The sequence below is a fragment of the Mizuhopecten yessoensis genome, unplaced genomic scaffold, assembly GCF_002113885.1.
Source record: "Mizuhopecten yessoensis strain PY_sf001 unplaced genomic scaffold, ASM211388v2 scaffold10841, whole genome shotgun sequence".
Classification (NCBI taxonomy): Eukaryota; Metazoa; Mollusca; class Bivalvia; order Pectinida; family Pectinidae; genus Mizuhopecten; species Mizuhopecten yessoensis.
The window spans coordinates 319226-344739 of record NW_018408748.1 but is presented as its reverse complement, the minus strand read 5'-3'; the positions used below and the strand labels follow the sequence as shown (position 1 = coordinate 344739).

The 25514-nt window shown below is 36.4% G+C and overlaps 2 protein-coding genes across 3 annotated transcripts; one reads left to right on the top strand and one right to left on the bottom strand.

The window, feature by feature from the left end:
- Positions 1-4329: 4329 nt before the first annotated feature.
- Positions 4330-5529, bottom strand: LOC110462884 (neuronal acetylcholine receptor subunit beta-3-like). Its single transcript, XM_021517120.1, has one exon. The coding sequence runs from the start codon at positions 5527-5529 to the stop codon at positions 4330-4332; it is 1200 nt and encodes a 399-aa protein (XP_021372795.1).
- Positions 5530-11945: 6416 nt separating this feature from the next.
- Positions 11946-17701, top strand: LOC110462900 (pro-neuropeptide Y-like). 2 transcript variants are annotated; one of them, XM_021517140.1, is made up of 4 exons: positions 11946-12000; positions 15329-15511; positions 16522-16592; positions 17516-17701. In XM_021517140.1, the coding sequence occupies exons 2-4, from the start codon at positions 15333-15335 to the stop codon at positions 17554-17556; spliced, it is 291 nt and encodes a 96-aa protein (XP_021372815.1). In that variant the 5' UTR covers positions 11946-12000; positions 15329-15332; the 3' UTR covers positions 17557-17701. The 2 variants fall into 2 exon arrangements, with proteins under 2 accessions (XP_021372815.1, XP_021372816.1); XM_021517141.1 differs by having other exon boundaries at positions 17511-17701.
- The last annotated feature ends 7813 nt before the right edge of the window (positions 17702-25514 follow it).

The following is a 25514-nucleotide window of genomic DNA, read 5'->3' as shown; positions in this document are numbered from 1 at the left end:
ACAGTTACCAGGACGATGGTTACACTGAAGACAAGCAGAGCGAGTAAATATATGGTCAAGTACGACGCGTTTTTGGAATTGTGCGGCAGTTCAGAGCTGATTGTTCCCAGAAACACAGCGTACGATAGGTACACGGTCACACAGAACGAATTCTTCTCTCCCGTAGACAAGGGTATAAGAAACACGCAGACGTTCAAAAACGCCAGCAGGACTACGGGGGCAATGGTTGTCAAGACAACGAATTTAGGCCTCCGCTGTAGATGGAAGAGATAAGTTATGGATGAAATAAATACCTCATCGTCGAATTCCGGGTTATCAACCTCAAAGCTTGTCAATGTCCATTCTCCATTTTCTTCGAAAAAATTGACGTCAATTGCTTTTGATGATGTTTGTAATATCACTTCGGACATAGGTGCATCCCAAATTTCGAAAACCAATTAACATTGTTGTGTGTCAAAGGGGTAATACGTGACATCAACTTCACAAGTCACGACAAAACTATCCCCTGGAAACCATTCAACTTCACCATTGAAGTTAATCACAGCGGTTGAAGCCAACTGTGAAAGAATGTTAACTCGCCCAAATGTGTTTATAAGGGCAATTTGTGGAAGCCATATCGAACTTCCGTCTACAGATACATGTGACACATCACCAAAATCCGACTTGTTCCAAGTCTGTGATTCGTCCGACCAACTTGCATCAAACCAACCTGCTAATACAAGTTTCTGTGACTTTTCATCGAATTCATTGATCGAATTTAATTTGAAACTCAGCGTCACAGTTACAACGTCACTCTGATTCCAAACAGGTCGAACCCATTTGTCGTAGCCATTGAATATATGGCTGTAGACATCTTTCACGTCTTTTGATGTTGGTGATGAGGTTGTGGCACTTATCATTAACGCCAGTAATAACGTGACAAACATGACTCCCTCTGATGTCATACCAGACAATACACTACACAGCAGCAATCAATACAACTTTATCTTTCCTTTTGTGTTCCTACAGTGAATTCGAAACACATGTGAATACGTTAAAAGTCGGACTGGTACGTTTATGTATTATACAAACTGATGCATAAACCCGTGTCTAGTGCAATACCATGTCTAAGTATACCAAAACGTCCCGATTCGATTGAGGAACAAGCTAAATAAAAAAGTATAACGTTTAATACAAAACTCAATAGCAAGACGTATAATCCCGGTTTGAAGTTCATATAAGAATAACGCTTAAGAATGTATCATTAATTGTTCGTATTTTTGTTAGGTAACTCGTACTAAGGGGGTATACATTCTAAGTTAAATTGTAAGGAATATTTATTTGCATGCCAAATATTAACAAACGACAGCCGTGTCCAAATTTAACAATTGTGAATATTGCGTTTGATTCGTAAAAGGTTTTTTATTAGAAAACCACATCTTTTAATGAACAGACATAACTACAAGCAATTTAAGATATGTGGGACAATTTCGCTACCGACAATAAAAGTGTACATAGATAACTTTTTCATTATTGGTTTCTATCTAATAGTGCTATAGTACTTGAGTTCTTCTTTGGTTCAATAGAATGTGAAATAAGCGTAGAATACAATTCAAGCAATGCGTGTACTTAAGACTGGAACTTACCTGTGTTGTCTTGTAGAGATACTGTCGAAGTGTTACATGATAGCGTTATATGTACGGCAAATGATAACATCTCTTGATACAGTCCTTCACCTGAACGTCAGTTTGTACATATACTTCTCTGTATTTAATCGTTCACGTGCAATCGATTTAAAAGCTGTATGCATTCTAAAAAAAAAAAGATGTATTCATTTGAGGACACCTCTAATTACTAGACTTATTGACATTGGTTTTATGTTATCGGGATGTCAGGTCATTTATACGGCATATCGCTTTTGCATTATTCACGGCACAATCAGCTACATTGATCAGTAATGTTCGGTTGAATCATCCATTAACACATCGAAATTTACTCATGCACCGTATACAAAACAACACCGCAAAAACTATTATGTTCTAAATTGATCAGTTGACATAATACTTGTCAAATGATTGTACATTAAGAATAAAAGACAGTACATGGAATATAACAAAGGGGTCGATACCGAAATGTTGAAAATCGTATATAGTTAATTAAATCTGGAATTATACATAGGAAGATAGGTAAATTCCAAACATAACCTTTAACAGGTAAATCACCTGATTAAATATGAACGTACAGTAATCACTTAATCACAACTTGTACAAATTGTGTATAACCGAGATACAAGTAACTGTAAATCACATGATTACAGGTCCCAAAAGGTAAACACTATACATTACCTAATATCATGTGTGCATTCCTTAATACCAGTAAAATTGTACATTACGATAGTAAAGGTAATCAAACAGTAATGAACCTTTTATAGGTACACAATGTACATCACCTTGGTACAGATACTTACAGTACATATCGTAATTACAGGTACAACAGGCATCAATTAAAATCTTACAACAGGAAGGTAAATAATGTTATTATCTAGTTACAAGTTATGAAAATGACCAGCAGTCATTATAAATGTGAACCGGAAATGAATCAATGCAACTGTCAAATTTAAAAGAGCAAGAGACCAAGAGGTCTATGAGACCAAACTGAGTTTTTTCATATTGCATTATCAGTCATTATGCGGAAATATGGATTTAAGAATATATTTGGAAAATATGTGTTCATTTTCAAATGTTCAATTGTGGATTAATGTTTGTTTTTTAGCATTTATGATAAATATATGTTTGATTAATCACAAAATATAAGCAGTTTGGCTTCCCTATCTTACAACAAGTATGCATTAATTTAATCGGTTTTAACGTCCTTATTTTCACTCAATATTTTACTTAAACACTGATCACAATTACATTCGACTTTTCATATAACTTTTCAGAAAGATCAGGATTTAAAAATTCAATTGTGTTTCCAATATTTGGTTTCAATCCACTGCCTCCAAGTGGATGTGGCCACACATTCTGTTTATACAACGATATGACCCATAACCCTAGGGAGTCTAATCTAAAGGCAAAAATTAGGTTAAAATCTCGTAGCCTGTACTCAAAGAGAAAGATTTAAACATTTCTCTTTATTTCCTTTTTTGGGACACGCCCCTCTGCACCAAGGTAGGCCTCAAGTTCCTGAAATTACGTAAGAAAAATGGTAATTTTCGCGGGTTTTTTTGCGTTGAGTAATTAAGTGCGAAATTATCCACACGCTAATATTTATATATAGATTATATAGATTGTAGTTAAATGAAATATCAATAACTCAGAAGTTCAAAGGGTCACGACGGCAACATTTTCACACGCGAAAATTTTCACTTTTATAGTACGTAGATAAACAACAAGAGAAGTCTAGAAAACTTTTACTGATTAACAGGTTTTGGCTACCTCAAGCATCCTCGATATCCGGGAGTTACGCCTACTTTCGCTCTCTACACCTCTTGAATATGTCATGGCAAAATTGAAACCACGAAGATAGCTGTTTGATTGGTCTCGGGTAAAAAAAACCTGACCAATCGCTAGGCTGATACCCGTCCTTTGAAGATTACAAAGGAGAGATGCCCGACTTCAAAGCCTGTCATTTTTTACCGTTACGTGACCGCGAGATTCTTCTGATGTACATCAAAGGATCGAACTAGTCTTCTTGTCTCATCAACAAGGTGGCGCACATCGAGACTTTAATTATGCCATGACATATTCCAGGGGTGTAGAGAGCAAACGTGAGCATAACCACTGGAAATCGAGGATGCTGTTCAAGTAAACTGTACCAGAATGTTTCATATAGTTGTGATAAACTGCCAATCTAGTATGTCATATATGCGACAGATATATAACTCATCACTTCCCGTATATATCCAGTGATTATTCTGGCAACTGCAAACAAGAACAATATACATACTTTTTCGTTTTCACGAATAAAATTGTCAAGAAGTCTTTAACAGAAAACACAAAATCGGTACTTATGCACCCGAAATGAGAATAGGACACAGCGTTCAAAGTCGACGTCATAGCTCTCATAAAGAATAGATATCTGAAGACTCATAATGGAATGAGAATAAAGGCACGACCTCCAAATTCGACGTCATAGTCGACGTCAAAACTCTCAAAAGGAATAGATAGAAGTCAAAACATCGTAGTCTATGTCAAAAGACTCAAAGGAATGAGAAAAGGCTCGACGTTCAAAGTCGACATCACAACATTTCCAAAGAAGTAGAGTACGTCACGGTGACCATAGTCTAAAACAGTAAACTCGTAAAAGATGAAGATAGGACACGATATCTGCAGTTCAAGTTTTAACATTTCATAGGGAATACGAAAAGGCCAGGCCGCCCATAACAGACGTCATCACACACAATATGACCAGGAACAAACAAAATAGGTGGACATCAAGTCTCGGCAGTATGTCTTTCACACAAACACAATTCTCGTTCGTTTGTTTTAATTCTAATGGTTTCACACTGTTGTCTTTCACATCATCCGGATCGTTAATGTCAAAATGCTTTACTTTAGAACGGTTTCCACGTGTACAGCAACCAAACATTTTGGCAACTGATGCCGGTACCGGGGTGTCGCCATATTCAATAAAAAGTCGCACTTGTATGACAGTTACAAGGACGATGGTTACACTGAAGACAAGCAGAGCGAGTAAATATATGGTCAAGTACGACGCGTCTTTGGAATTGTGCGGCAGTTCAGAGCTGATTGTTCCCAGAAACACAGCGTACGATAGGTACACGGTCACACAGAACGAATTCTTCTCTCCCGAAGACAAGGGTATAAGAAACACGCAGACGTTCAAAAACGCCAGCAGGACTACTGGGGCAATGGTTGTCAAGACAACGAATTTAGGCCTCCGCTGTAGATGGAAGAGATAAGTTATGGATGAAATAAATACCTCATCGTCGAATTCCGGGTTATCAACCTCAAAGCTTGTCAATGTCCATTCTCCATTTTCTTCGAATAAATTGACGTCAATTGCTTTTGATGATGTTTGTAATATCACTTCGGACATAGGTGCATCCCACATTTCGAAAACCAATGAACAGTGTTGTGTGTCAAAGGGGTAATACGTGATATCAACTTCACAAGTCACGACAAAACTATCCCCTGGAAACCATTCAACTTCACCATTGGCGTTAATCACAGCGCTTGAAGCCAACTGTGAAAGAATGTTAACTCGCCCAAATGTGTTTATAAGGGCAATTTGTGGAAGCCATATCGAACTTCCGTCTACAGATACATGTGACACATCACCAAAATCCGACTTGTTCCAAGTCTGTGATTCGTCCGACCAACTTGCATCAAACCAACCTGCTAATACAAGTTTCTGTGACTTTTCATCAAATTCGTTTATCGAATTTAATTTGAAACTCAGCGTCACAGATACGACGTCACTCTGATTCCAAACAGGCCGAACCCGTTTGTCGTAGCCATTGAATATATGGCTGTAGACATCTTTCACGTCTTTTGATGTTGGTGATGAGGTTGTGGCACTTATCATTAACGCCAGTAATAACGTGACAAACATGACTCTCTCTCTGATGTCATACCAGACAATACACTACACAGCAGCAATCAATACAACTTTATCCTCCCTTTTGTGTTCCTGCAATGAATTCGAAATACATGTGAATACGTTAAAAGTCGGACTGGCACGTTTATGTATTATACAAACTAATGCGTAAACCCGTGTCTAGTACAATACCATGTCTAAGTATACCAAATTGAGGAATAAGCTAAATAAAAAGTAAAACGTTTAAAACAAACTTAATAGAAAGACGTATAATCCCGTTTTGAAGCTTATATAAGAAAAACGCTTAATAATATATCATTAAGTGTACGTATTTTTGTTAGATAACTCGTACTAAGGGGGGGATACATTCTAAGTCAAATGGTAAGGAATATTTATTTACATGCCAAATATCAACAAACGACAGCCGTGTCCAAATTTAACAATTGTGAATATTGAGTTTGATTCGTAAAAGTTTTTTAATTAGAAAACCACATGTTTCAATGAACAGACATAACTACAAGCAATTTAAGATATGTGCGAAAATTTCGTCAAATCTAGCAATAGATAATGATTTTAAAAAGTATTTGATAATGAAATATACTCGCATCTATCACTGTTCTTTAAATCCATCACACTTAATTTCACAAATAACCGAAGATAAGAATGCATTATTCTTTTTGTGTTTTTTCATTTGACCTCACGGTAAAAAGGCATTTTTAAGAAAATCAAATAACGTGCCACGTAATTTATGAAACGCTATCGACAACAAAAGTGTACATAGAATATTTTTTCATTATTGGTTTCTATCTAACAGTGATATAGTACCTGAATTCTACTTTGGTTCAATAAAATGTGAAATAAGCGTAGAATACAATTCAAGCAATGCGCGTACTAAAGACTGGAACTTACCTGTGCTGTCTTGTACAGATACTGTCGAAGTATTACGTGATCGCGTTATATGTACGGCAAATGACATATCATCTCTTGATACAGTTCTACAGCTGAACGCCAGTTTTTACATATACCATTCTGTATTGAATCGTTCACGTGCAATCGATTTAAAAGCTGTATGCAATCTAAACAAACAAAAAGATGTATTCATTTGAGGACACCTCTAATTACTGGACTTATTGACATTGGTTTTATGTTATCGGGATGTCAGGTCATTTATACGGCATATCGCTTTTGCATTATTCACGGCACAATCAGTTACATTGATCAGAATTGTTCGGTTGAATCATCCATTAACACATCGAAATTTACTAATGCACCGTATACAAAAAAACAACACCGCAAAAACTATTATGATCTAAATTGATCAGTTGACTAGACATAATACTTGTCAAATGATTGTACATTAAGAATAAAGACAGTGTATGGACTTAGACAAGGAGGTCGATAGTCAATTAAATCTGGAGTTATACATATGAATATTATAAGACTATTTCATTCTCAAGGGTGTAGGATAGATAAATTCCACCCGAGGAGTTTTCAAATTTGGTAAAACCCGAGGCTTTGCCGAGGGTGTTGCCAAATTTGAAAGTCCCGAGGCAGGAATTTCCCTATCCTACACCCTTGGAAAAAAAAGAGTAATATTTCTCTCAATTCATCCACCAGAATAAGCTCAAAAACCATGAAAATGCGTTTGGACTAGCCATCATTTTGAAAATATCGATTTTCCCCCTGAGCTGTTTCGACAGATTTAGCATATCCCATATTGGCAAAGAACGTTTGCACAGAAAAAATACTCACATCTTTCTAACGTGTACGGTAAATATATCGTAAAAGGTTTTTAATTTCATCACGTCGCCTTTTCCGCATTGCGGTATCGGAGAGTTCCAAATTCGTGACGTCACGTCATTGTCGAGCCATTGTGACGTCACGTCACGTGAAATGGAGTGTAAGATAGAAATTTCCTACACCCCTTTCTTACCATGGACAGGTCTATCTTACACACAGGGAAATGAGAGAAAAGTGAATAACAAACATAACCTTATAACAGGTACATCACATGATTAAATATGAACGTACAGTAATCACTTAATTACAACTTGTACAAATTGTGTATAACCAAGATGCAAGTAACTGTGAACACATGATTACTGGTCTCAAAAGGTAAACACTGTATATTACCTTATATCATGTGTGAATTCCTTATTACCAATAAAATTGTACATTACGATAGTAAAGGTAATCAAACAGTAATGAACCTTTTATAGGTACACAATGTACATCACCTTGGTACAGGTACTTACAGTATATATCGTAATTACAGGTACAACAGGCATCAATTAAAATCATCTTACAACAGGAAGGTAAATAATGTTATCATCTAGTTACAAGTTATGAAAATGACCAGCAGTCATTATAAATGTGAACCGGAAATGAATCAATGCAACTGTCAAATTTAAAAGAGCAAGAGACCCAGTGGTCTATAAGACTAAACTGTGCTCTTTTTCATAATGCATTATCAGTCATTATGCATTATGTGGATTTAAGAATATATTTGGGAAAAAAATGTGTTCATTTTCAAGTGCTCAATTGTTGATTAATGTTTGTTTTTCAGCATTTATGATAAATATGTGTTTAATTAATCCAAAAATATAAGCAGTTTGGCTTCCCAACTTACAACGAGTATGCATTAATTTAATCGGTTTTAACGTCCTTATTTTCACTCAATATTTTACCTAAAATCTGATCACAATAACATTCTACTTTTCAATAAACTTTTAATATTAAATGGATTTAATGATCCCTCCAAGAAGAATTCAGATCATATCCCATATTCATAAAACCTTTCAGAAGGATCCGGATTTGAAAATTCATTTGTGTTTCCAATATTGGGTTTCAATCCACTGCTTCCAAGGAGATTTGGGCACATATTCTGTTTATACAACGATAACACCGTTGACCCTAGGGAGGCCACATAAGGTTAAAATCTCATAACCCGTACTCAAAGAGAAATTTTTCAAAACTGCTCTTTATTTCTCCTTTTGGGACACGCCCCTCTGCCCCAAGGTAGGCCACACCTTCCGTTTTATACAATGCTGAGTGACCATTGCTCTTGGCCTAATGATACATGTTTTCCTATTGGGTCCCGCCTTATTGCCTGAAAACTTAGACATGTGAACACAGAGAATTTACTGAGTAACACTGTAGAACTAAAAATCGCCTTCGTTGATTAAGATATTTTCCAGTAGCCGAACTCGACCTATCCAAGTACTTACCTATCAAGACCATATCAGGTATGATGTGTGCAGGTCACATGCCAGATCCACTCCCCGGTTGATTTTAAGTATTGCATCTCCATGCCTTATCCTGTCGCCGGTTTCGATAGATCCCTTCTTAAATGGTTCAAGCTTAAATGACGTTCACATGAGTTCATGATGATCCATTATCTTAAATTTACATTTGCATGGCATTGTCACTATATAGCCTCTTTGAAAGCTGTGTCGTTGATGGGACTTTAATTACCATGCATCACGAGACACAATTCTTAGCGTATTAATACAACACTGACCGGAACTACAATATCCAATATAATTAAACATGACGGCTGCTGAAATATCGCTGGGCATTGTGAGATTTGACAAAGTCATTGTAAATTTATGTGCAAAATAAAAAATAAAATAAAAAACACTTTTATTACAACGAAAACAAGACCAAGGTCTGCAATATCGTACAAAATGCACATCGGTTGAAATCACCAATGCCGGCAATGGAAACAATTTTAACGCTCATGCAATTTATCAGAAATATCGTCTGTTACACTGCACTGATCAACAGGGGTTCGTTACAAATGTCTGAAATACACATATTCTATAGACCTACTGACACATATTGACACATATGTTACAGACCTACTGATATGAGTCACAGCACACATAAACATTTCAGACATTTGTAACGAACCTGTGCTCCGTCGCAAGATCACTCACTTCAAACGCTATCAGTTTCACGCGTATCGCATCCACGGTTCCTCAGTTTCTGACGAGATGTCAAATAACGACGCTGTTATAGAATCTACCGACTGTTGTCAGGTTCCCATACAATCAACAAATAAATTCACGACTGGTGAGCAAAGAGAAAAATTCGAATTAACTTCCAAAAATAACTCCCTCGTGGTCGGATTTACGATGTTTGTCCATGCGCGAAATTTGTTCCGGGGAAAAATCGAAACAATTTCAAATCTAACTTTCAGCTCAGAGTTCTATTGATAAACTTAACTCACCCTATAGACATACGCAATTGTATTGATACTGAATTGTGGAATAAAATTGAAGCGTTTGTTAAAATTTCAAAGTTCTACTTTGTTTGCCAATCAGCACACGACAATACGCTGTTCAAACTATTGAACGAAATTGTGTGGACTGTCGATAAGGAGGGCATTTTTAATTTCAAATATATATTATAAGTTAAAAAAAGAACATAAGAGGCAGAGAAAACGTAAATATAAGTATTGAACTGTCATACAAAAACAGTTCAATGCTTAAGTATATTTCTCTCAAAATTGGGGACAACTCTGTTCCGTTGTATAATACATGGCTTATTTGCACGATTTGTACAACGTATATTATATACATAACTATATTAAAATTATTGGATTTTGACGAACATGTCACACACTAGACGTTATTTGAAGAAAAAAACATGCTTATCACATTAATATATGAAACACTCGAAATGAAACAGAATGTCTGACACACATCGAATGTTAATTAAATGTTTCCGGTCTCACATCTTCTATCCTTGCATTCAACACCTGCATTCAAGTCATACCTAGTGCGCCCTATTTGGAAGGAATGGTGTTCTGGGTTTAAACATCGGGCTCAATATCGAAGGTAACACCGAAGACATTCACCCATAGAATCAGCCTAGAATTAAAACTGTACAACAGGTGGTGATGTTTTTTCCCAGACACAGACACTGCTGATTAGGAAATGTACCAGTTGAATGAAATAGATGAGATAGATAAAATGATCAAGTTAGTACCACAGGTTCCCAGAAATGGACTAGATAATAGTTCTTAGTGAGGTTTTTGCGCGAGATCAAAAGGTGTTTGAAATTAGAATGTGAAAATATCCAAATAGATTTTGAAGAATACAAGCTGGGGCAACATGTCAAAAGTAAAATTCGTCACTTTAAAAATATTTTACTAGAAAATTAATTCTACATGATTCGTGATAAGATTCAAGTTTTTAAAACTAAGAAAAGAAATTGACAACGTTTTATTTCAGTTTGCAACGTTTTAACAATTGACATAATCCAAGATATTTAAATAGGAAAAATATACCAGTAAACTTTTATCAAACATCGAACACCCAAGATAAAACAAAAATATAATAGGTACATCTTCAATAATTTTGTCAACTATTTTGTGAAAAGTACCGAATACTGAACACTTTCGGATTCCCAGTGTATTTGAACATATGTCAATTTCGAGGCCTTCAGCCATCACTGAAATTATTTGGGAGGGTGAACTACAAAGACAAGTGAACACAATGCCTTCTACCTTCTATCGACCATTTCAATACTTATTTCCAAGTGTAACAGTGTTCAGTATTACGAGTGATTGTATCATTGGTATTTCTAACATATAACATGTCGTATTTATCAAAGTGAACTCCGATAGTTATAAAGCAAATGAAAACCTCTTAAAAGTATTCAAAATGTATTCATAGCCGTTATATTACATCTAAATAATAACCATTACAACTTTTCAGGCATTAGATCCATCGTCTTCATATTCAACTGCTCTCACATTGTATAACTCCCCCATCACCATCCCTCTCCCCACTCTCGTCCATCTCCTTTTTCGTCAATGCCTCCTTCATATTATTTCATCTCACCATTTAACACAAAGTATACGCCATAAGTGGGCGAAAAGGAGCTCCTTAAAGGAACTGTTTGTTTCAAACAATTGGCAATAACAGGAATAGATTTGTTAATTTTGAAAACAAAGACACTGATATGTAAATGACTGATCATAAAGGAAATTGTTGTAAAGACAATTACAAGCGCTGGCGGCAACGGACTCGGACTGTCGTTTGTGCGTTTGACAGACGGACGCGGAACTGTTACAAAACCCAGCGGGTGGTCCTAGCCACATTCGTATGACGGCATTGTGGTGAATGAAACGTCATGTGTTTCAAACATATTCAATAACACACTGAAACAAACCATTCAGTGCCATTATCACATGTCCTGCTAACTAATAGAAACAGGAACGGTTTCTGCATCTCAACAAGTTTAGCATTGGACGTGCTTGTCACAGTGGAGAATAGAGGAAGAAAAGTTGTTGGCTCAATGCATATATTAGTAAAGAGGGTTGGTGACCTGTCTCCAGCAGATATGGTCAGGGTATATATACATCACCCGGACCACTGGTTCCACAACAACTGGGGGCTTAGACACTAGACGTTGTGACCAAACATTACTGGACATTACACCATCACACAGGTAAGAATTACTTTCATATTTCCTTCTGAAAAATTACTTTTGTTGTGTAGCTTACTGAGTACATTTCCGTTCTATCTGTTCCTGTCTTTATAGAATATAATATTTAAGGATTTTCCTTCATTTTAGGTATTTTGTAAGGAAGATTATTTCAGATCCGTGTTTATTTTTATTTTTATTTATGAAGATATGGTAAAATATTAACGTAAAAAAATATTTTCCCGTATGTTAACATACCCATGATATGCATCAGCCAAAAGAAATCTGACACAATAATATCGGAGTCTAATTTGCTTGTCTCAATTAAGGAAAAGACGTTAACTGGTACATGAAAACTCATTAACTACCCAAAGTGGTTAATGATGGTGTTGTACATCATTCTTAACTAGTTTCCAAACACGCAATATTTGTTATAAATATTGACAAATTTAAAACCACATAAACGTGTTACAAATAGAAAAGGGATGAACTTATTGAAGAGGTCGATTCACAATGGTGAGAACACTTTCCTCTCGTTTTTGGTATAGAAACATTTGGATATGCATAATTCTTGACATTGATCAAATACTTCTAATTTTAAAGTGTCCAATGAAGAAGTGCATTTGCTTTAGCATCATATCGACAAAATCAGACTTAACAGATAAATAGATAAAAAACATAGTTGTGTTCTCTAGGAAATCAGCAAACGATCGTTATTTTTCTCGTTGGAAATATACAACAATAGATAGTCAATATCTCAAGTTATGAATAAAGAATTTCAAGAGTTATAGACAAAAATCAAAAACCATAAATATTTTAGTAATATATGTATTAGAAACACTATTACAGTGGAAACTCACGGCATGTTTTTTTAAACAATATTTTAAGATTATATTGTTAATCTCTTGTGTAATAGCATTCCATTGAGAAGTCAATCTTAAATAAAATGATGATATTAGGAAGTCATAATTATATATAATATTATTAAATGAAATGATCAATATCTATATTATATTATTACAATCGAGAGTGATATCTTTTATAATATTATATTTATTGTGTACGGCATTATCTTAAATAATATTACAATGATATTGTTACAACGGATAGACAATATCAAACGATAGTACTACAATCGAAAGTCAATCTGTTTCATAGTATCATTACAAAGTGTTAATATTAAATCGCTCTCGGGTTATGGCTAGGTCTGCTATTTCCTTTTACAACTGTGGATTTTTGGAAAACTATATGGAATAAAAGTCGCACAAGTATGATTTTCATAACACTGGCATTAAAATAGAAATGTAACTGAAAAAACCTTCCATCAATATATATAGGATTCGTTGAAGGAGTAACGTCACATGTTTGGCAAGAATATAAATTAAGGATTTTGAGCGGCGAAATGTCGAAGCTAATTGTTCAAGTCAACATTTTTTTCGGGTTTCTCCCACTTTCCAACCAGTGTCTTAATCAGATTGGCCTTTTTCTAAAAAATGAGTCCGGTGATCCAAATAGCTAGCAAGCCATCCAATTTTGCTGAGAAATTTACTATATTGCCAAGGCGTCATTGCGATCGGAACAAATTCAGTATAGCAACTTTTTTAAATACGTGTATAATCAAAAACATATACTTCAAGGCTTTTGATACACTAGCAGTACCATTCATCACATTTAGAATTTAAAAAAATAATTTATAAAACAAAACGAGTCTAAATGTTCTATTTTAGCGAAGACTTTTGGCATAAAACTCAGACAAAATGAGAGTGAATTTAAGATAACCCATTATCGAATATAATAAGCAATACCTTTTATAAAGATTCAATTATGCAGGGTAAAGTTTAGATCTAGATCGAGACATCGGTGATGCTGTATTAGGACTCCAGGGATCTATCTTTAAAATTAATACCAGTGAATAGCTAACGAAATTATTGTATATTTAATAAAATTGCATATTAACTGCGAAATGCAGATTTAATGTGATATGATAATTCTACAGCGTCGTACAGCTTTCGTAGTAACTGAAATATTTCACTTCGTCTTTTATTTTATTGTTAGTTTTCCTATATTCTCAAATTTCCAAAAATATGTCCATGTGATGTTGAACATTTTGCCTAATTTTGATTTCCAACGAGGTCAGGAACTAAATAGTTGCATTTGTTACATATGAATATTCATGTTCATTCAGGGTCGAACCTCAAAATCGATTTCTACTAGAAAAATTAATGTCAAGTTAACTACTTTTGATATTTCTTATGTACGGAATAGCAACTAGATCTGTCTCTTTTTGCACCATAACATCTAGTAGATGTATAAATGATAGAGCTTGAAGAAAAGACTGAGTATTAACTAACTTGCAAATAATTAAAGGTAAATATGTAACGAACACCTATTTTCTATTCTAACAGAATGTGGGGTTTTTTGGTGGTTTTTGGAATAGCTTTTCACATCACGTTTCGCAATCAATCACTTTCTAAATATGTGACCGGTAATGAAATATATTGTTTGGTGCCCATCCTGCCGTTCTGGCTGGCTCTATTTTACCATTTTCGAGGTCGACAGTTATCAATCAGTATCCAGTTTGTCTAATTTTTTTGACAGTTATCCGGAGTTCCCTCAACGTCTTTTCGAAATTCCATCTTTAAGCATACTAGACACAGAGGGGCTAGTGTAATTCTATTTCAATAGGATAGTGAATATCATCTGTTTTCTACTGGTTAATTACTCAGTTATTTCTTGCAAAACCCCCGAATTAGTTTGATTTAAAGTATTATTAAGGAATAATGAGGCTACTAAAATGGACATTTAATGAAAATACGTACTAGTACCTCGATTATCGTTAATTAGAATCAACTGACATCTTTTGAATCATACTTAGGCAATGGATGTCCCCATTGACAAGACCCAACGGATGGGGAAAATAACTAACTGAATAGTATATTCCTTTATACAGTACCTCTATAAAAGAGAAGTATACAGTTTGAAATATCTATAACTTCTTACAAAAATATTATCAATGTCGATGAGTATATACTATAAACGCTCTTACTGTAGCGCACTCATAGCAATATTAAGTGCATTATTAGATTTTTTACTTTCAGTGCATCGATGAACTGGCATACCAACAATATATGCATTATTAAGGATACAGAAAATTCAAGTAGCGGAGTCATAATTCATCGCAATATCTATATAGGCAAAATAAGATATTCGCTAAAATATGTAAGTTCTATTGTCATCATTTGCCAAAACACCAGTGAGAAACCGAACATACAGTTTTGGTTAACGAGGTGGCGAATGGAACGAAATAAGAATATGAATAACAAGTGATTTTTGACGATATTTTTCTTTTCAGAAATATGCAAAAGTTCGTCCTAACAACAGTACTTATCGTATGTGCCCTGCTAGTAAGCCAAGTGACGTGTCAAGAGGCGATGTTAGAGCCCCCAGACAGGCCCCACAGCTTCAGGACACCAGACCAGCTCAGGAGCTACCTCCGGGCCCTTAACGAATACTACTCCATCGTCGGCAGACCACGGTGAGTGCACGATCAGTTGGCGGAGCCTCCGTTCGTCTAGAATTTAGAACGTACCGGGCTGACTCGGTATCATCTATGACTCGTTGGCTGTCTCTTTTGTCATGTCTTCCAGACATTATGGTAAATAGGGTCATTAAGGATCACTGTCCCACTGCATTGTGCGCTCTTTAATAGTAAAACAATTGGATGTAAATTTCACGGTTCGAATCCCGGTCAAGCCCGACTGAGTTGTTGCACTCAGAACACTGCCGGTAATTATATTTTGTTTATAACATCTTCATCTTTTTATAAATGTGTAACAAGGCATGATTTCTTTCAAAGTCTATTTATCAAAGCTATTATCATGCCGGTAAAAACATTTTTCAATACGTAGTTACTGTTTTGGCGGTTGTATGGGGATAAAACATTTTCCAATACGTAGTTACTGTTTTGGCGGTTGTATGGGGATAAAACATTTTCCAATACGTAGTTACTGTTTTGGCGGTTGTATGGGGATAAAACATTTTCCAATACGTAGTTACTGTTTTGGCGGTTGTATGGGGATAAAACATTTTCCAATACGTAGTTACTGTTTTGGCGGTTGTATGGGGATAAAACATTTTCCAATACGTAGTTACTGTTTTGGCGGTTGTATGGGGATAAAACATTTTCCAATACGTAGTTACTGTTTTGGCGGTTGTATGGGGATAAAACATTTTCCAATACGTAGTTACTGTTTTGGCGGTTGTATGGGGATAAAACATTTTCCAATACGTAGTTACTGTTTTGGCGGTTGTATGGGGATTTTTTTAGAAGTTCAAATATCGCCACTTGCGATTCCATACTGTTTGCAGCCGTTGACTTTTCAAAATTTTCAAACGATATGAATGAGGAATACAGAACAAAGACCGTTATGTTAAGCGTTTATTTAAATATTTGGTTCGTAAAAGGATATTTATTTTGGCAAGACATTACAGGAATACACCATCTGCCAATCATATCATCCTAATCTGTATTTGATTATTTTGTAGATTTGGACGAAGCGTGAACAAGCGATCCCTTGAAAGTAGTCTCTTCAACACCGAGGATCTTAACACTGGAGGTGAGATCATCACCTGAAAGGGTATCTGTATTGCATATGTAACAGTATATGCGAGACAATTGTTCACAAAATAGTTTATTCATTAAATTAACCTAAGACACAGAGGATATCAACTTCAACTCAGTGGACATTCATAATGCGATTCATAAAATTTCATCAAGGGTAATGAAGGCCAAACTTTTGAATATTTTAACAAACAAGTTCTATACTTGTAACTTCTTTCCATGTCACACGATTGTGTCTACTTGGTATCCAGTGTGTCGGCGTCATTCATAAATATAATCTTACAAATCAAATTTCAGGAAAACATATTCCTTCATGTATTATCTATTGCAATATGAAAGTATAAAAATTCTGTAAACTTGTTCAGACACTGTTATGTGATCGTGTTAGCTGGTAAAAAAAGTGCGAAATGAAACAAAAGAAACACCAAATTAAAAAGCACAATAATGTTGGATAAGATGCTTAATCCTCAGCATCATTTAATTAAAATTTAATTGGAGAGCCTATAAATAATAAATGGTCTTTCTACAAATCAGGTCAATAGGTTAAACAGATCATGCATGCATGTTTCGATTGAAGTTTGCCATTGAAACAAAACCTTTCAGTAAGTGGGGAATGCGACTGACAAACAATACATGTTATTTAGCGGAGTTATGACACACAAGAATATATTATTTCAGGATTTAAAATAATCACTACCAGATACTGAACTAAGAAACATTGAGTTTTATTATACGGCCTTTTATTATAATGCGACAGCTGATTCGTCAGAAATATATTTTTCATTCTTGTCACAAAAATGCGAAAGTTGATATAAGCTGCTATCAATCAAATGAAACAAACATTATGCATTTAGGAAATGTATGTAATTGACCTAAACGAAAATTCACTTTTTGTGTTTTCTGTTTTTGTTAGAATAGACTACCCTGCATTTGAAGACGAACGTGACCTCTACATATGACGCATGTAAAGCCCCTACATCAAGAGAAGACAACTCGTTGCTGTGAATTTCACAGACTTTCCTATTATTTATGGGACACTTTGTAATTGTTTTTCTATGTTGCAATCGTCTACTGTTGTAAGAAGAAAAATGAATAAAAATTGACGGGAACAAAACTTCTTTTTTCTTTGTCCAGTTATTTGAGCTAACCTCTCCCGGTCTCAGCGTTACCAGCTTTCTTGGAGCGATGGTTTACATTTAAGAACCTTGCAATTGGCTTGTCATGTTGAATACTGTTTACTCTCCTGTAACATATAATACGATATAACTCCGAATCGGCTTACAAACAATAAATTCCCAAACTTTTTATTCTACAGTAAAGTTTTTCAATCAATAATTATCGATTCTTTCTCTTAGTCATATTTTTGAGGTTTTAAAAACAGAATTGTCGCATTTATAGGCGGTTTCAAGCAGTATAATCTGCCAGCAATGTAAAGAGAGAAGAAGTTAAGAGGATAGATTCTCACAAGCATTCCCGTAAACTTTTTTGTTTCCTAGTGTCTTGCTTGGCAACATCTCACTTTTTGTGCATAGTAGGTGTTGGAACATACCGGAGTCCATAAAAATGGTAGTTATTAACTTGTTATTCCCTGCTTTACATTCAGCATTGAGGGTTATCGTAAAAACTGGTTTCCAGTTGTCAGTATAAATGTATGTAGCTGTACGGAATCTCCCGTGACGGATGCCCTCGGCAGGGTATTTCAAAGAGGTATCAGTCAGAAAGTCGGCATCAGATAATCATTGTCGCAAGGAGGCAAGTACACCAGCATACCCTGCCTCCAGCACACATACACAAATGGAGGCATGCATTACACACATGGAGGCATGCATTACACCAATTGAGGCATGCATTACACACATGGAGGCATGCATTACACAAATGGAGGCATGCATTACACACATGGAGGCATGCATTACACAAATGGAGGCATGCATTACACAAATGGAGGCATGCATTACACAAATGGAGGCATGCATTACACACATGGAGGCATGCATTACACAAATGGAGGCATGCATTACACACATGGAGGCATGCATTACACAAATGGAGGCATGCATTACACACATGGAGGCATGCATTACACAAATGGAGGCATGCATTACACACATGGAGGCATGCATTACACAAATGGAGGCATGCATTACACACATGGAGGCATGCATTACACAAATGGAGGCATGCATTACACACATGGAGGCATGCATTACACAAATGGAGGCATGCATTACACACATGGAGGCATGCATTACACAAATGGAGGCATGCATTACACACATGGAGGCATGCATTACACAAATGGAGGCATGCATTACACACATGGAGGCATGCATTACACAAATGGAGGCATGCATTACACACATGGAGGCATGCATTACACAAATGGAGGCATGCATTACACACATGGAGGCATGCATTACACAAATGGAGGCATGCATTACACACATGGAGGCATGCATTACACAAATGGAGGCATGCATTACACACATGGAGGCATGCATTACACAAATGGAGGCATGCATTACACACATGGAGGCATGCATTACACAAATGGAGGCATGCATTACACACATGGAGGCATGCATTACACAAATGGAGGCATGCATTACACACATGGAGGCATGCATTACACAAATGGAGGCATGCATTACACACATGGAGGCATGCATTACACAAATGGAGGCATGCATTACACACATGGAGGCATGCATTACACAAATGGAGGCATGCATTACACACATGGAGGCATGCATTACACAAATGGAGGCATGCATTACACACATGGAGGCATGCATTACACAAATGGAGGCATGCATTACACACATGGAGGCATGCATTACACAAATGGAGGCATGCATTACACACATGGAGGCATGCATTACACAAATGGAGGCATGCATTACACACATGGAGGCACGTCCTTAAATGACCGTAGCTGCTAAAAGGACGTCGGCGTTTAACAAAAGGCAACCAAACAAAACCTTGGCTATTCATTGGTGGCACCCAATTTTTCAACGATTGATTTCTCCAATTATCAAACATGAGTGACGTTCCGGAAAAAATAGAAACTCTGATTTGATATTTTGAAAGAATATAACGCTTCATTAAAATTACTTGAACTTGAAATTTTGAAAATGATAAGCGAGCATTCTTTATTTTACACATTCAAAGTGGCGATCCAGCGTATCACAGATGTACATGTGCAGATGAGACCAGTTATTTAGTACCGAGTCCATCAATCCATGCATCACTTTGTCCGGGCCGTACCGTATATACTCTTTTGTCTTATTTGAGATGGCGGAATGTCGTTTTCTGAAATTTTGTTTTTTGCCCTACTGCATACAGACTGATGGTTCTTTGATCCTTTTTTATGCTGTCGTTGTTCCGATGGTGGATTGCTAGAGACGCCTTGATACACAGAAACGTGAATACTTGATTATACTGACACGTATACACTTATCATGAACCAGCGATCTTCATTATACAGACAACAACTTTCAAGGTGATGAGCAAGCGTTTTTCATAAAAAAAATATTGATATATTTTGTAAAAGAAACAGAGATTCTCTGTCAGTTATGCACCACCGTTCTGAATTATACAGAAAGTGAGATATTCTGAAAGTTACAACCCAGTGTACCTCCTTGAAAAGAAACTTAGATACTTTGAAAGTGTTGAGCCAGCGTTCTTCATCAAAAAGGAGCTAAGATTTTTTGTAAACTGTGAGGCAGCGTTCTGTCATTGTACAGAAGCTTGCGTATTTGTTAAAGTTACAAAACAGCGTTCTTCATTTCACAGAAACTTGAATACTTTGAAAGTGGCAAGTCAGCGTATTTCATTATGAGTTATAAACTTTGAAAGTAATGTTCTAACGAACTCAATTATACAATAACTTAGGTACTTAAAAATTGATTAACCAGTACACTTGAAATCAACTTTACAACTTGAATATATGAAACAGGAGCGAGAATATCGTGCTCCTTACGGGGTTCGAACCGGTGATCCCCGTAAGGTTCCCAGTCAAAGGGCAGAGTGTAGTAAGTAAATAGTCTCTCTTAAATACTGAACAAACGTCATCTGTTTCATACTTTTAAAATGACGACTTGTCATCCTCACCATCTCGAGTGAAATGAAAAATATTAAAAATACTACATGCACACAAAAACTTCAAGATTGAGTGTCCATGTGCATAACAAGAGAAATTCATGAGGTTTTCAAAAGCAAGCATTTTCTTAACCGTGAAACAAGGATATACTCCGCCATATTTGTTTGCTTATTTTATGTTAAATAGTAAGTTTTCTTTCAGCGGTGCATTACCTTCCTGCTGGTTATGAATGGTTCGGCAGTAAGATTTATTTCATTGCCTGTATTGTCAGCTTTCATACGTACACGAACAAGCCTAGGGATTATAAGGTCGCCTAGACAGTTGATACGCGCCGTTAGGAATGCCAGTATGGTACGAATAATAATGAGCGGTCATGTACCAATTGTTAGGATGGGGGTCTACAGGGGCATTAAAAACCTCAAATCTAAATCTTAGGTAATGAGGGTATATTCTATACATATATGGAAATTTAGCAACTGGTTACTGCTATGAAGATGTAATTAGTGTCCTGGTCAAATCGTACATGTTGAACAGTATTCCGTCTTTGCGTATTGCAGAGTTACTCTCACAAACCAATGACGTAACAATCAATACCTGCTCACAAGAGAATATAACTCTGCAATACGCAAAGACGGAATACCTATCGGTCTGGCAACAGTTTAGTAATTCTCTATGACATGTTTAGCAAGCATTGGAAATCTTGAAAACAGGCAGAAAGTTATTTCTGATAATTTCATTAAATTACCTATAGCTTCTTATTTCATTGTTGAAGTCACGCAGCAATAATTCTATAAACTTGATCTTTGAATCAGCCTCTCAATTTCGGCGCAAGAAGAGCTGCGTATTAGGCGCATTTTAAGAAAGGAATGTGTATGGGGTATGTTTGATAATGAACGATCAAAAACATTGTTAACAGAGGACAGGACTATATATATCGATGTCATAATGCATTCGTCTTAGGGATAGAACGGAATATTTCATCATTACTAAGCGGCAATCGGGAACCGTTGGCACTTTTCGTTTACGGAAAGTGCCGACGGTTCCCGATTGTACTAAGCGGTAGTGAGTGTCAGGAACGACAACTCTGGATAGAGATTGCTGATGGCCAATGTGCCAACCGTGAAATTGACAATGATGTAAACACGAATGAAATCAGCATCTAATTTAATTGATAATGGCGGTACTAGAAATCATCTAACCATGCCGCAGCTGGAATAACTGGTCGTAACAAACTGGGGAGGGATGAATGACCAACATGTAATCCAATAAGTAATAGCAACAATAATTAAGAAAGCATGCATCAACTCAACAAAGCAAGCAGGCATATTACCCGAGGATAAAATGATGTCATCCTGACGCACAGATGTATACGTCACATGCAAAATGTTGTCGGCGCGCGGCCCTGTTCAATCTTATAGAGCGACATACTGTCATACAATTTACTTCGACATGATGAAAGCAGGGGATTTACGAACGGGATATTTCTTCTCATTTTAGTTTCAAGAAATGACTCTACTGGCATAATGAAAGGAGTAAAATTAAGAAAAAGTTTTAATAAATAAAATATAAATTTCAAATTAATTACGTTAATAACAAAAATCAAATTATATCCAGAGTTCTATACTAATGCAAACACAATGCACGTAATCATATCCTAGTAGTATTTCCGTGCAGTGTAAAAAGAAAATTAAAAGATTCGGTGTGTGCAAGCTGTCTTAATGTTTGCGGACGACTCAATAGTTGTCATCCCTCCCGTAGAGCCCCTGTCGACTCTAGGATAGCAAAACACCTGTACCAAGCTTTCAAGCTTCACTCTCTTCACCTCAATGAACGATATATAAATCAACCAATCTTGAAACTCAAAACAAAAACTTCGGTTATCTGTCACGAAGACCTACGTTCTGGTGTTCAACAATCTTGAAAATACCTGAATAGCATACACCTAATTATTTTTTTAAACATAAAAATGACGTCAAGCAAGCTAACAATGCAGTGTTAGACGTGTAATATTTGTACGTAGCTCGTCCAATAACGGTCTGGCCTTTCTCCGACGGATCAGGAACAAGACAAGATGGCGTTTAGGCGACATACCTGGTGGAAAATATTTCTTATCTTCTTCCTCCTCTGTCCAATCACATTTGCCTTCCTCGTCAGCCAGTTCGGACAACAAATAGGTAGGATGTGTGATGGTTTTGTCATTTTGTTGTCTGTCCTGTTATGATTTCACTGACGAGCAATGAATTCTCATTCAGTCCGTTTAAAATTTCATTTAATAGTCTCAAAATAGATCTAGAACGGACGTGTATGAGTGCTTGTAAATATAATGTCTACGATGCAGACAGAAGATGAGTATAATGTTCCCTATGGGGTTTGTACATATAACTATTATAGCACTATAAATTCAAATGCAATGTCATTGTGACAAAAGGTTTGAATAATATAAGGTACGCGAAGGCCATAACCACATCAAACACACGAAGGAACTTGATTGGTGTACGATACGGAACCAACAGCAACTAATATTGACAAAAAAAGTAGCCTCTTGGAATAGTTTTACACAAAATCATCAGGACACAATACTTCGATTTCGACCACCTATAGATGTTACACTTCGTTATTTATTTCGAGTCGGCTGGTTCATACCTTGTACACCGTTTGCGTTATTCTAACTTAGCAATAGTCGTATTGTCATGATTGAGATGACAGCATGTTATATATCATGCATGAAGCTCTCGCCAGACCATATCAGCAGTCCCATGAAAAAGGTGCATTTTTAATGTGAACAATAGCGTTTGAAAATAATTCTCTCATGTATGCAATTCATCATGAATTAAATACGTATCACCATACACGGTATCGAAACACCGGCGGTTTGTCCACCTCCTGGATTTTTGTGTCTCCGTATCAGTATTTAACCATTTCTATTTGTAGGTATGCTTAAGAGAAGTACCGTGGAAACCTTCAACACCTTTCGCTTGGAAATAATCCCGATTGACGTCATTCTCGTACTATGGTTCCACCTGTTGGTCTACATCTGGCACCTAATGTGGATAATTTACGTCATCGTCTGTATTTTCCGTAAAACCACGTGCGCCTACATCTACCAGCTTCCGGTTTATCCTTCTGCCATGTTGATACTAATGGCGGTAAATTTGTTCGCCAACGCTGGTTGGTTGATTGCGTTTGATCAATACGTGCTGGAAGGATCGCTGATCTTGTCAGTTCTTTCATTCTTCTCATTGTCTGTGTCTCTATGTCTGGCTTACAAGCATCTACATGACCTTGACACATTAATGAGGAGACTTGAACTTCAAAAGGATATCTGGCTGATCCGTATCCTGATCCATGAAGGTCTTGCATTCTATGGAGCATTACTGGTTACTTCGACCCTGATAAATCTCTGCATGTGCATGTCGTTTCGGTGGAACGTTGGACACATGCTGTCCTGTCTTATCGCGCTGTCCCTGCTTGGCTCTGCAATGTTCACGTGGTTTTTCCTCGACAACGTATTGTTCCCTTCCTACACACAGTGGACATTATCTCCGTACATCGTCTTTATCGTCACCCTGTGTGGAATGCTGTATCGGTCATATGACCTGAGACTCAGATTTTCTGTGTCGGTATTTCTGGTTTGCCTCCTGGTGTTTGCATCATTGGCACTTGGAACTAAAATTGCCACTTTGGGCTACAGACTTTGTATGGCAAACAGGAAGAAGAAAGAGAAACTTCTTTCGGGAGAACATCCTCAAAACTGAAATACTGGATACGACATTTACCAAACTTGTCAATTAAAGTCTTAGTCTTCACCCAAAAGCAAAATAAAAACAAATGCGGCACAGCTTTCCTTAATGATTATGTTTAACGATTCCCGTACCGCTCCGAAAACGGTTACCGCCTTGACTATGATTTTGATAAATAATTTCTAAAAAGAAACCAATACACTGCTGAATTTTTATTGAATAAATAGTGATGATGAATTGAAACAAAAAAATAAAAACAGCGTCATGAGCGTAAAAAGACACGAGGCCTGAACAATCGGGAACCGTCGGCGCTTTCCGTAAACGAGAAAAATACTTGTTCACGGAAAGTGCCAACGGTTCCCGATTGGAGACCTGACATGAGCGACCAGGGTTCAAACGCTGGATCTCCGATCATTAAACTGTCATTCTGACGAACTGCATTGTGTTATATTGTGAACGTCAGTACCCTGGCACAGTCCAAAAGTCGGATTGGTTTTATTCGTTTTAGCGTCCTGTTATAAGAGCTTAGATCATTTTAAAATGAAATGAATGTGATGCTGTGAAGTATGCGAAAACAAACCTACAGAGGAATTATACAGAATTGTGTCAGCTCTCCTAATACCGAGTCAGCTTCCTATAGGTATTGATTATGAAAAACGGTATTCTGGTATTCTCAAAAGTGTAATGAGCGCATGTAGAGCTCACTAGTACTGTTACTGTGTGTATTAAGCATACTGTTTACAGACTAAATGAACTTAATCGCAGAACAAAGTGACATTACTCATACATGCCATACCTTTCCGGTGCAAAATAGTGAGATCAGTGATTATTTTTAGTGAGATTTGGTAAAAAAAATAGTGAGATTTTTTCTCTGAATTCGTGAGAAATTCGTGAGACATTTAAGACATAAATTATATAGCATATATCATAGTATTGAATCATTTGTGATATTCTGAAGCCTCTCATTACTTTGTTAGAGCCAAAATTGAAGATTTTTTGATATTTTAAAGGATTTTAGGAAGGTTTACACGTGACGTACGGTCCAGATAAAGCTATCAATATTTAAAAGTCGCAG